The 12,254-nt window shown below is 44.9% G+C and overlaps 1 protein-coding gene across 3 annotated transcripts; it reads left to right on the top strand.

The window, feature by feature from the left end:
- The first annotated feature begins 1,534 nt into the window (after window positions 1-1,534).
- On the top strand, window positions 1,535-7,918 carry CMTR2 (cap methyltransferase 2). Of its 3 annotated transcripts, XM_056500368.1 has the most exons (3): window positions 1,535-1,888; window positions 4,352-6,682; window positions 7,218-7,918. In XM_056500368.1, the coding sequence occupies exon 2, from the start codon at window positions 4,371-4,373 to the stop codon at window positions 6,663-6,665; it is 2,295 nt and encodes a 764-aa protein (XP_056356343.1). In that variant the 5' UTR covers window positions 1,535-1,888; window positions 4,352-4,370; the 3' UTR covers window positions 6,666-6,682; window positions 7,218-7,918. The 3 variants fall into 3 exon arrangements, with proteins under 3 accessions (XP_056356343.1, XP_056356342.1, XP_056356340.1); XM_056500367.1 differs by lacking the exon at window positions 1,535-1,888 and adding an exon at window positions 2,285-2,340 and having other exon boundaries at window positions 4,352-7,918; XM_056500365.1 differs by lacking the exon at window positions 1,535-1,888 and adding an exon at window positions 2,349-2,572 and having other exon boundaries at window positions 4,352-7,918.
- The last annotated feature ends 4,336 nt before the right edge of the window (window positions 7,919-12,254 follow it).

Raw genomic sequence — 12,254 nt, forward strand, 5'->3', positions numbered from 1 at the left:
TGATGAATTGTTCTCTCCTGTGATTTGGAAGAGCCTTATCTCTGAGAGTCCAGGGGAGTGTGACACTGAGAAGCTGCAAGCTACAGTAAAAGCCTGTCAGGGTAGAAATGCAAAGGTCAAGTCTTGCTTACACACCACTTTCCCCTATGAGCTGAACTGCAGCTGTTCTCTTGGTAGTGTTATCCAAGCATTCAAGCACTCAAGAACTCAAGAATATGTGAAAAGTGGCGTACTTAAGAAGAAATTTAAAAGAATTAAGCCTTAAACTCAATGCTTTAATTACCTATCACCCACAGAAGTCAGTCAGTGTAAATCCTGTGGCTGGTGTGTGAGTACCCAGAAGCAACAAAAGGAAGGCAACCAAAACATCACAGCATCGCTGGAGATATCAGAGAGCCAAAACTAAAGGAAAGCTCTGTTCAGGCTCTTACTACAAACACAAATATTTCAGACTGTAACACATCTTTGACCTTCCCATTAACTTTAAATCCTCATGAGCTAAAGATAATATTTTAGCAATGCCACTATTGTGTGTCCTGTACAATCAAGAGAGACCAGACCAGACACTGGAGAACCCAGAAAACCCTCAGCTCCACATCTCACCAGCTGCCCATCTGCTTTCATTCATTTGCTCCAGCTCTCCCTCTACTTTTACATAGTCAAAGATGTTGGTTGAGTAAAGGTGATTTTCAAACAGGCCAGTCAAAGGGTGAAGAGGCACTGAGACACTGAGAGAAATCTTCCATCTGCACCTCAGCTCTTTCTCATTAGGATAAACTTCTTCCTGATGAGGCAGCCAGTAAGTACCATTTTGTCACACCACTATTAGGGGTCAATATAAAAGTCTTGGCTTGAAAAACTACATTATCTCTTTTTTAGTATTTTGTAGTAATATTGTTTCATTTAGAAAGCAAGCAAGTAGTTTAAAAGAGGGGAGAGAAGTTGTCTGGTTATAGATTCCTGCACTCTTAACTTACAAATTCTCTCATGTGCCTAGGGCAGGAGAAAAGATCCCTTTTGTATATATTATTATATCCTTAAGATGGACCTGTAAAGGGGTTTGTTTTTTTTTTTTTTTTTTTTAGTTACTCTGCTTCAAGCAAAATTTTCCCAAGTTATCAGTTCTAGAGTGCCTAGCACTGATAACACTGAATTTCTGTACCAAAATCACTTCTGGCTTAGGACTGGATTGAGTTTCATGAAGAATGTGTGATAGTGCAAAAATCAATAGCAGGAAGCCTGATGTTAAAGCAAAAGGATTTCTGCTTACTCATGCTCCATTGTTGGCTATTTGTTTCCAGAAGGGCTGGGGAGTGCCACATTCCTGAACTTGCATATAGGAAAATCCCCACAATATTTAATGTCTCGAAAGCAACTTGCACCTGCTGCCTACTGTAATAAAGAATATGCTTTGACCTTTCTCCTTCTGTGTGCAGATTAGATGCTGCTTTACTGCCTAAAGTGTCTGTGTGTTTCCAGGGATGCTGCAATGGATGCTCATTATGACTCTGTTAATATTTCAAGGCTCTTGCCTCCTGCTAACCAAAGTTGGGTGTAACAAATCTCCTGGGGATTCGGAAAGGGCAGCAAGGTGGGTTATTATGTGAAGAGTCTTCTTAAGTACCTGCCTTGTGTGTTAGAGAGGGCACAGCAAGCTCTGGAGGAGCACCCGTGCTGACAGAGACCCAGCGTGTGCCGCGCCGCGGGCCCGGCAGGGCTGCGAGCCGATGGCGCCGGGCTCCGGCTCCCGGGGCAGGCGGCCCAGGGCGGCGGGGAAAAGCACACAGGGCGCCGAGCCCCAGCCCTGCCTCTCCAGCGGGTGGCCACACATCCCAACAAAGCTTTTCTCCTCTTTTCTTCCTGAGCAACCCGTCAGCGCTGGCGCGCGGTAAGTGCTGCGGGGAGAACTCCTAGCACTGCTGTCCTGCCCCGCTGCTCGGTGGCGGCTCCTCTGCTCCCTTTCCCCGTGAGAAACAGCCGCTCTCAAGCTCCCGTTGAGGAGATGCAGCCGAGCAGCCGCGCCGCCCGGCCTGCGCAGCCTGAGCGGGACGCAGCTCCCCTCACGCAGCCCCGCCGCTGAAGGCAAAGCCGCGGCACAGCCGCCCCGCGGGCCGGGCCAGGGCGGTGCCCCCGGGGAGAGGGCGGGCCGGGCGGCGGGCGAGGGGCCGGGCGGGTAAGGGCGGGAGCGGCCCCGGGCCGCGCTGCAGCCGCGGGCTCGCGTAGGGAGCGGGCGGCGCGGGGAGGCGCCTCGGGCGGGCGCGGCGCTACGAGCGGCCGGGGCGGAGGGAGGCGGGCAGGCCGCGCCGAGGCGGGGAGCGGAGCGCGGGCATGGGTGAGAAGGTGCGCGGTGGGGAGAGCACAGAGCCCGGGCCGCGCCGGCAGGGGACTGGAAATGATGATGGAAAAGCAGGCGTTTGCCTCTTCTTGCCATTCGCTGAGCGAGCTTGGATTTAGGGTTGAGCTTGTTAGTATTGTGGCTGGAGCACCTCTGGGACAGGCTAAGAAAGCTGGGGTTGTTCTGCCTTGGAGACTTTAGAGCCCTTTCCAGTGCTTAAAAGTGGCGTATACAAAAGTGAGTAACTTTTTACACAGGCAGATAGTGGTAGGGTGAGGTGGAACAGTTTTAAACTAAAAGAGGAGAGATTTAGATTGGATGTTACAAAGTAATTCCTCCTTGTGAGGGTGGTAAGGCCCTGGCACAGGTTGTGGAGAGAAGCTGTAGCTTTCCTTTCCCTGGAAGTGTCCAAGGCCAGGTTGGATGGAGCTCTGAGCAAGCTGGTCTAGTGGAAGATGTCCCTACCCATGGCAGGGGGGTTGGAATGAAATGGTCTTTAAGGTCTCTTCCAACCCAAACTTCTTCTGTGAGTAACTGGGGTGAGCTGTAATTAAAAGCCCATACTCACAGCTGATGTTTTAAATGAAATAAACTAGTCCAGAGCACAACGGTATATATTTTTTCCCAGTTTTTCTCTTTTCCCAGAACATCCTACAGGAAATTATGAGATTAAAGCCAGAGCACATCTGCATAGAGGACAGTGAAATTAAATCTGGCCATTGAAAGGGCTTAAACTGGGGAAAGGCAAGATGAAGCCTCAGCTGTGTGTGTGACCATGTGCCTCTCTTCTCAGAGGGTTGATGGAGATGAGGGGAGACAGATGTGGGCTGTGGTCTGAGATGGTGGATAGGTTCAAGGGGAAGAGTAAAGTGCTGAGGGTGGCCATTGTCTCCAAAGTTTCTCAGCTCTTTCACTTTTAATCCAGTATTTTCTCAAACTCAGTTGTTATGTAACACTTACGGTCACTGTATTTTGCTTTTAAGGGAGTGGGGGGGGGCTTGAGGGATGGTTAATGTGATAGGCTGAGAGATTTCCTATCTCGGGTGGTAATTTTGATTAAATTATTTTGCTTAAATGAACATTTTAGTTTGGAATAAATTGCTGGCTGGCTGATTTCTGGTTAGTGCCTGTCACTTGTGTGGTGTGTGCTTTGTGCTGAGCGCTGGAGCAGACTGCAGCAGCCTCATCAGCTTTGTGTAGAGTGTGCTCATATTTGTTGGCCTTTATGCCCTCACAGCACAACTTAGCACTACTTTCTTCTTTAACATCAAGCACGTATTCCCATTGACCACAGCTGCAACAGAGTCTTCTCACTTCAGTTTTATCACTGTTTTTTCAGTCATTAAAGGAAGGCATAAGGGTTTGCAGTCATCTGGCAGAGCAGTAATGCTGAGCAGAGAAAAGGTGTTTTGCTCAGTGGCTGGTGCTCAGCATCCTTCCAGGGCCCAGTTCTTGAGGGTGCCAGTGAGGGGCTCCCCCAGCATTATGCTGGGTCTGGTGGGAGGGTTGTTCTCGCTTGGGAAACTGGAGGAGCAGCAGCTGTGCCCCCTCTCAAAGTTGCCTTAGCTTGTGGCTCCCCACCCTCCATACTTTGAGCTCTCAGATAAACACTGCTATAATCAGATGATAAAATTTCTGGGCTGCTTGCTGAATTTGGAGAGCTTGTGGTGTGTTCTCTTTTGTGACTGAGAGAGATATTTGTATTTAAGTGCTTAGACCCATACAGTGAGCAGAATACTCTGAACTAGTGAAGGGCCAAACACCAGCTGACTCTTCACTTACTGTGTAAACAGCAAGAAGGGCGATTGAACTAGTGAACCTCCTGATTTCCAAATGGCCTTATTTAGGATAGCCCTTGTTTATTTTCCTCATTGGTGCATGATTCCATGAAGCATTTACCTCTGTTCCAGAATACAGCTGTTAAGCAGGACACAGTTATTTTTATAAAAAGCTTTTCCTATTTCTGTACTGGTATGGTTGGAATGACATGGTTTCTTTTCCCCTGCTGTTGTCCAGATTGTGAATCCACCCAAGAATGGATAAATGTAAGCAGCCTTATATTAACCAGAAGACCAACCTTGAAAAGTTCAGTCCTGAAATTCTTTCTGAAATTGAGAAGCTCTTTGCGAAGAAGTTTACTTACACTAAACCAGTGAATGATGAATGGAAGCTGCCAGATGCCAGCAATGCTTTTTCATGTGATCATGTGGAATTTCACTCGCTCCTGGCTCTGAAGAACTCAATGAATGAAGTGAAGAACCAACTGAATGATAAGAACCTTGAGGATTGGCATCGGCACACCTCATTTACCAATAAAGCAGGGAAAATAATATGTCATGTGAAGAAATCTCTGAATGCTGAGCTCTGTACCCAGGCATGGTGCAAATTTCATGAGATCTTGTGCAGTTTTTCTCTTCTCCCAGAAGAAGCTCTTCAAGATGGAGAACTGAATTCTGTCCACCTCTGTGAAGCACCTGGAGCTTTTATAGCCAGCCTTAACCACTTCTTGAAGTCTCACCATGTCCCTTGCCGCTGGAATTGGGTAGCTAATACCCTAAACCCTTACCATGAAGCCAATGACACCCTTACAATGATCATGGATGACCGTCTGATAGCAAACACGTTACCTTGGTGGTACTTTGGCCCAGATAACACTGGGGATGTGATGACATTGAGACATCTAACAGGGCTTCAGAGCTTTGTGAGCAGTATGACGACAGTCCACTTGGTAACTGCTGATGGCAGCTTTGATTGCCAGGGAAATCCAGGTGAGCAGGAAGCTCTGGTCTCACCCCTTCATTACTGTGAAACAGTCACTGCTTTAATGATCCTGGGCACTGGGGGATCCTTTGTTTTGAAGATGTTCACTCTGTTTGAACACTGTTCTATCAACCTGCTCTTTCTGCTAAACTGCTCTTTTGAGGAGGTCCATGTCTTTAAACCAGCCACCAGTAAACCAGGAAACTCGGAGGCCTATGTGGTTTGTCTTCGCTATATGGGCAGAGAAAGCCTTCATCCACTTCTTCCTAAAATGATGCAGAACTTTGGAACAGACATGGTCAACAAAGCCCTTTTCTCCCAGCATGCACTACCAGAATCGTTCCTTAAAATACATGAAGAGTGTTGCATATTTTTCCACAAGTTCCAGGTAGAGACTATCTCTGAGAACATCCGTCTTTTTGAGCGCATGGAAGAAGCAGAGCAGATGAAACTGAACAAGTTAAGAGACTGTGCAGTAGAGTTCTTCATGCAAAAGTTCCACATGAAACCCATTGGCAGAAATAACTGGCTTGTCAAGAAATCCCAGGCTGGTTGCAGCATGAATGCAAAATGGTTTGGGCAAAGAAACAAATATTTTAGTACATACAACGAAAGGAAGATGATGGAAACCCTGACATGGAACGATAAAGTTGTAAAGGGCTATTTTAATCACTGGGCTGAGGAACATAGTTTAAATAATGCTGGGAACATGTGCATTCTGGAGGGATCATTTTCTAACCTTGAATGTAGCTATTGGTACATTTTGGAAGGAAAAAGATTGCCAAGGATAAAGTGTTCTCCATTTTGTGATGTTCAGGTCTTAGAGAATCTTAATGAAGCTGTGAAGGAGTTGGGTGGTGGGAGGCTGAAAAGCAGGTCAGTGCTGCAGCCCTGTCACTCTTGTGAAGTTCTTCCTGGGGAGCTCATACTGGCAAAAGTGTCTGATCTTTCCAGGTGCCATCAGGAAGATCTAAATGAAAGTTGTAGTGACCAGTTCAAGTGCCTTGTGGTGGGCTTTCCCTCCCTCTGTGACGCAGAAGGCCAGCCCAGTATGGAAATAAAGCCCATGGACTCAGCCATGCTGCTGACTTTCAGCTTCTCTTTGCTGTACGATGGAGAGCCAAAGTACCAGCAGCAGCTCTTGGAGTGTGTTCTGCGTTCGTTGGCCCAGCTGGCAGCAGGAGACGCGCTGGTTCTGCCTGTTCTCTCCTGCCTGACTCGCTTCACAGCTGGCCTGGTGTTCATCCTGCACCGCTGTTTCAGGAGCGTCACCTTCGCGTGTCCGGCCTCGCGCGATCCGCTGGGCGCCGGCGCCGCTTTGCTGTGCGTTGGTTACCGCGGCATCCCCGCGCCCGTGCTGGAGTACCTGCAGCACCTCAATGCGCTCATCAGCTCTCTGCTGGAGGCAGACTCTCCCCAGCAGGTTCTGCAGTTCGTGCCCATGGAGATTCTCCTCCAGGACAAGCTCTTGGAGTTTCTATGGGATTTAAACACAGCCATTGCGAAAAGACAGCTCCACCTGATTGTGCAAGCTCAGCAGCAGCAAATGGCTAATGACATTCCGCTTTAAAATAACTCTAGAACTGTGTGAGTTGTTGCTGCTAGACCTTGTTTCACAGGCGGGCAGAAGGTGTTACTTTCACATTAACAATGTTTCTAACATTAATGCAAACTGATGTGACGTTGAGAGTGCTGGAAGGATGTTTTTAACTATCAATCCTACTTGCACCATATTTTCTGTGTAGGAAATAGGAGAAAAGAAAACCAGACCTTGATTTCTAGCTGCTGAGATGAGTGTTTTAGGAGTGAGCATAAGCCTGAGAGCCTCCTATTGCCATCCTTAAAAACTGTCTTTTGGCATCCCTTTAATTTACAGTTGGCTTAATTCTTAATGGTGGTGTGAGGGAAATCCTGTGTAACTTGCCTTACCATTTTGGATGGTATGAAATGGTGGTGGTTATGGGTACATGTCCCCATTTACCATTCTTAAACAAGAGCCTCTGAATTTTCACCTCGTAGCCTTTGAATATCAGCCTCTTCTTTAGCACTTCAGTCAGTGAGGACTGAGATGAAAAATTCCTTGCCAAAGCCTGATAATGGTTTCTCCATCTCATTCTTGCAGCTGTTTTGTGAATGCCATGCTGATATCCTGAGTTCCAGTTCTCTGTGCACTTCAGTCACTTGACAGAAGGATCAAATGGAGCTGTTTATGCCAGAGAAGTGCTCAGCCTCTGGCTGTTCATTGCTTACTCTTCAGGCCATAATTTGGATGGCCATCAAGCCCTCTCTTGTGACTTCTTATGGGTCCAAAGCTGAGCTCAATTCTCAAGAATGAAATTTGCTAAAAGAATTAGCCAGTGGTTGTAGACACTTAGGCTTGTAACAAGTAGAACCTTCAGGAGACATTTAAATGCAGGAAACTTCCACCAGCCACAAGAGGCTCATATAACATGCAGATGCTGGGATTTGCCAGCCTTTCCATGCTAAAAATCCTTAAAACAGCAGCTTTGAGGTGTTACCACCTGAACAAACAGTTCACCAGTTGTGTGCTGCCTTTCTTGTGCACATGAGTATGTTCATGTTTGTGTGGGAGCCCTCAGGGTTGTACAGTCATGAAGCTTTTGTGTTGTAAGTAATTAATGTGGGCTTTTGGTGTGAAAGATGCATATATTTTTTGAAGTAGAAGAAAAGATGTTGATTTACATTACTGTTGTATATTTTGATTTTATCAACAAATGTTGAAAGCATTAGAAGACTTTTTTTAAAAAAAAAGGAAAACAAATATTGTTTGGAGAAAATAAAACCTTTTATTTTAGGTTTTCAGTGTTGCTGTTTACATGCTTCTTTACCAAACATGGAAAAAATCAATGAAATGCAGTAGGGGAGCCTGGGAAGGTTTAATTTTTAAATTTTTTTTAGCTAGGCTTTCTTTATCTTGCCATTTGGATCCATCCTTCATGAGTGAAAGGTACAGTCTTCATCTCTAGCTTTAACTTTGGAGTTTATCAGCTTAGAGGAACTCTGCTGGCTGATGTGGTCAAAGCATTGGAGGCAGCCTGCACACAATTCCCTTGGCCTTTCACTGAGCCTTACAGTCCATGTCCCTCTCTGTGGTTGCTGTAACTCTTAGCAGCAAGGATTTTATCTTAAGGACCTTCAGTTTCTCTGGCTATGACAACTGCTCTGGTAGGACAAAGTTGTTCTATGCTGTACTTTTGTCTGCAAAGTACTATTCATTCTTATCCAAGTGTTCTCATCCTAATTGCTTGCTTCACTGAGTGGTGTGATTCACAAAAAGCTATGTGCCTTATTCCTCAGGGCTGGCTCTGCTGCACTGCAAAGGGGTTCCAGGTGATTGTCTTTGGGTTGGCTATCCAGTTTGTCTGGAGACTGCATGCTAACTCATTTTGATTGCAATTATTAGTGCTAATGTGTTTTTCCCATTGCCTTTCTCTTTGAAAGTAAGGACCAAATTAGAGAGCTGGGGAAGATCATTCTGTGTCCTGGAGGTGTGAGATGACACAGGAAATGAATCCTGTTCTGATACCTTCGTTTCTATACAGCTAGTTAGGGTTTTTTGGGGAAATCTTCATGCAAGAAGTGGAGTTGAATGGAAGCTGAACTGCATGACAGCCTTGCCTCTCTTGGTTTTAGAGAGGCTTAAGACTTTGGCTGTTAATGTCAAAATGTTCTTCAGGGGACATGAGGACTTTGGAAGCATCCTTGGAAGAGGAGACTGGGTTGGATGTGCTCATTACAGGGTTTGTCAGGTTGATTTTGGTAGAAATACTCTTTAATGGATTTATGGTTTTACTGAATTACAGGGAAATGTAAATGCTTAGAATTGTATTCAAGCTTATAAAAGGTTTTATGAAATATTTGCATTCACAATATAACAGTATAAAAACAGTGCCTAAAGACATGAAATGGCAGATTAGAAAGTAAAGGGAAAATATGGATGTTTTTATTTTGCTGCTACAGACCTTAAAAGATGCATATGCAACTTCTTCAGTCCTTAAGGTCAATTTATACACTACATTATTTAGATTATGCACATTATTTGAATTTTGATAGATCTTAATATGGTAGCATGCCTGGCAGTTTTTGAGTTTAAATAGTTGGTGTGGAAACCAAAGACAAAGCACTGATCCCAAAGCAAATGAGCTTTCTTCCAGGCTGAACAGCTATTTAACAAATGTCCTTTTTCTGTCTTGTGTCAAGTCCTCTGTGTCTCCCATTGAGACTGGGGAGATGAAATTTTACCTGCACTTGCACTAGAGCACCACAGTTAATGGCTCCTTTTATTAAAACAATAATATGAAATTGTATATTGAAACAATATTTTTTCCTCTGTAGGAAACTTGAAGAGATTTATTGAAGTACATCTTCATAGTGCTTTACTAAATGGAGATGATTTGCTTGTTAAAGAATTGATTTATCTAAATTGGGGGATAGCAGGGAGAAGTGCCTGTCACTTGCTGGTGAATTGATTTGTTTAGATTGGGGGATAGCAGGGTGAAAGTGAATCAATATGCAAAACTTATTTGTTGCTGAAGCCAAAGATCATTATCTGGGTATCAAAGAGATGAATGAGGAAATGCTGCTTCATATAAATGAAAGCTCATGCCATGATAGCCCCAGGTCCTGAGCTGTCAGGTACCTGTGCCTCAAAACAATGACCCTGTAGCCAGTGGGTAATGAAACCTCAATTAAGACTAGGGAATAAAGGGACTGTGGTGAAGTGCCTTAATTTAAGTCTCTAGAGGGTTAAGGTGATTAAATACTTGCTTTATAATCAGTTGACTGCCCCAGGTTGATGACAGAGCACAACTCAACACCATTGAGTTGAAATGTAATGAAATCTGTCTTGGGGTCACAATTAAATCTAATTCCAAGGTGGCTGCTGAATAGCTGCACATCCCCACAAATAATGGTGTGCTCTGACAGATGAGTGTTCAGCAGAGAGGTGTGGGGCTGTCAGAACTGTCAGCCCTCTGAGCAGCTCCCTGCCTTCACTGCTGCAGTGATGCTGATGTTACCCAGCCATGCAGCTGGAGCAAACCAGCTGTGCAGACAGCAGGCAGAGCCTTGCCTGGAGTAGATCAGTAGCATAGGATGTGTTTGGGGTTAGTGAATCTAGGGCTGGGATGGCTGTAGGATTCCTGGCTGGTGGGAATGGTGATATTTGGTAGCAGCAGCTTGTTGTCACACCTGAAAACCACATAGCAGCTCTTTGAACTGGCATTGAGTGTTAGCACAAACTGGAAGGGAGCTGGATCCAGCTAATGTATTGGGAATTAAAGGAAAGCTAGTTCAAAAACTTACTTTAGCTCTTTGGGAACACTGGAGAGGCTGGCCCACACCTAGGGTGAGCTTGCACTTTTTGTGGAAACACCAGAGGAGGCTGGTGTTTAATAATTGTCAGCACTATGGTCTAAACTATAAATCACAAAGTAATTGATTTCAGGGTGTTAACAAAATTTAGATTTATGGAGAAGTTCAGTTATGCCTAAGATGCACAGTTAATAGCACTGGCACTGAATAAAACCCAAATTAACTTTGTTTCCATTATGAAACAGGGTAGTATTAGCCAATAAATTTATATTCATATAAGAAGTTTGGCTCTTAATTACGTGACTAGCTTTATGAAAGTTCTGTGCTTGAAAACTGTTTTCAGACTTGGAAACCTGTTCAAAGCTCTGGATATTATTCAACTTTCAATTCCCAGCAGTATCACTACTCTGTGTGCAAAAACTCAAGACCAGACTCTGACTGGATTTACTCAGACTTTTTGGAGGGAAGATTTTGAGTAGGGAATGGATTAAACTCAGATGTAAATTCACTCTGAGTAGTTCCTCATTAGATTACAAAGGGGACAGGCAGGACAGCCACTGCTCCTTAGGCTGCATGCTGGGACAGTGGGGTTTACCAAAAGGGAGCCAGAACAGAAGTTATAAATGTAAATTGTATAATTTTACAAATGTGCAATCATAAATAAGACAAATTCTGAGTCCTTTCATATGATCCTGATGACAAACTGTGCTTAGTGAATGTCACAGGCCTCAGAGCTGGTTTGGGGCTGAGCACATGCAGGAGCTGAGAAGACCTATTTATGTTTCAGTAACTGACCTTACTCATCACATCACTCTGCAGTTTTGAAGTGACCCCTGAAGGTACAAGTGACAGCAGCAGTCTCAGGAGCATGAGTGGAAGTAATGAAGCAGTAATTAGCAATTAATAAAGTGTGCTGAAACTTTTAACTACTGCTCTGGCCTAGAGGTCTGGTGCTAGAGTGGAATAGTCCCTTGGAAATCTACAACTCGGAAACTTAATTATAATAAATTCCTTTTGACACCGTCTGCTCTCGGAGCCAAGTTGTATATTTACTTTTCTCTTGAAGGTAGGTGAGTTTTAAGGACTCCACTTCTGTAGTTTTTCACAGCAGAGATTAAATTGAAGCTGGGATCAAGATACAGGGAACGAGATGGCCCCTGTGGCTGATGTGTCCTACAGAGACCATGAGAGAAAGATTCTGTTGGAATAGCCAGCAGGTTGGAAAAGCTCTGGACAAACATGGAAAGAACCTTCTTTGTAGTTGGCAGAGGGATGTTATCTTTTCTAGGGAAGGCATAAATTGAAATTGTGCTGTCTCTGTGTTCTTCCTCTTCCCACCTCAAGCCCTTCTGAGCCGTGTCTGGAAGATGCCATCTTTCAGAGAGTGTGATCATGAAAGGCAAGGATTGCTAAGGAGCCCTCCTGACCTGAAGTTGCCACGGGGCTACTGACAAGAGGCAAACCCGAGTGAGGCCAGTGACACTCTCTGAGGAAGAAGGACACCTGTGGCTCTTGGCTCTTTGCCTCTCAGAGCTGTTGCATTGTGTTGCTTTAGCAGGTATGTGCTGGGTTCTGCCTTGCTGTGCACTGGAAGGTCAGTTAAGGCCAGAAGCTAAACTACATCACCCCTTGTTGCTCTCCTAAAGATGAGCCTGAAAAATGTTTAGATCATGAAAATATAGAGCCAGACACCACCAGCCTTCCCCTCATTCCCCACTGTGTTAATCATTCATGGCAGGAGCTAAGAGCAAGTCAGGAGAGCCAGGTTAGGTTGAAATATCTTTTGGTTTTCAGCTATAGGAATGCCCAATGGACTTGAACAGAG

The sequence above is a fragment of the Oenanthe melanoleuca genome, chromosome 11 (genome assembly GCF_029582105.1).
Source record: "Oenanthe melanoleuca isolate GR-GAL-2019-014 chromosome 11, OMel1.0, whole genome shotgun sequence".
Lineage (NCBI taxonomy): Eukaryota > Metazoa > Chordata > Aves > Passeriformes > Muscicapidae > Oenanthe > Oenanthe melanoleuca.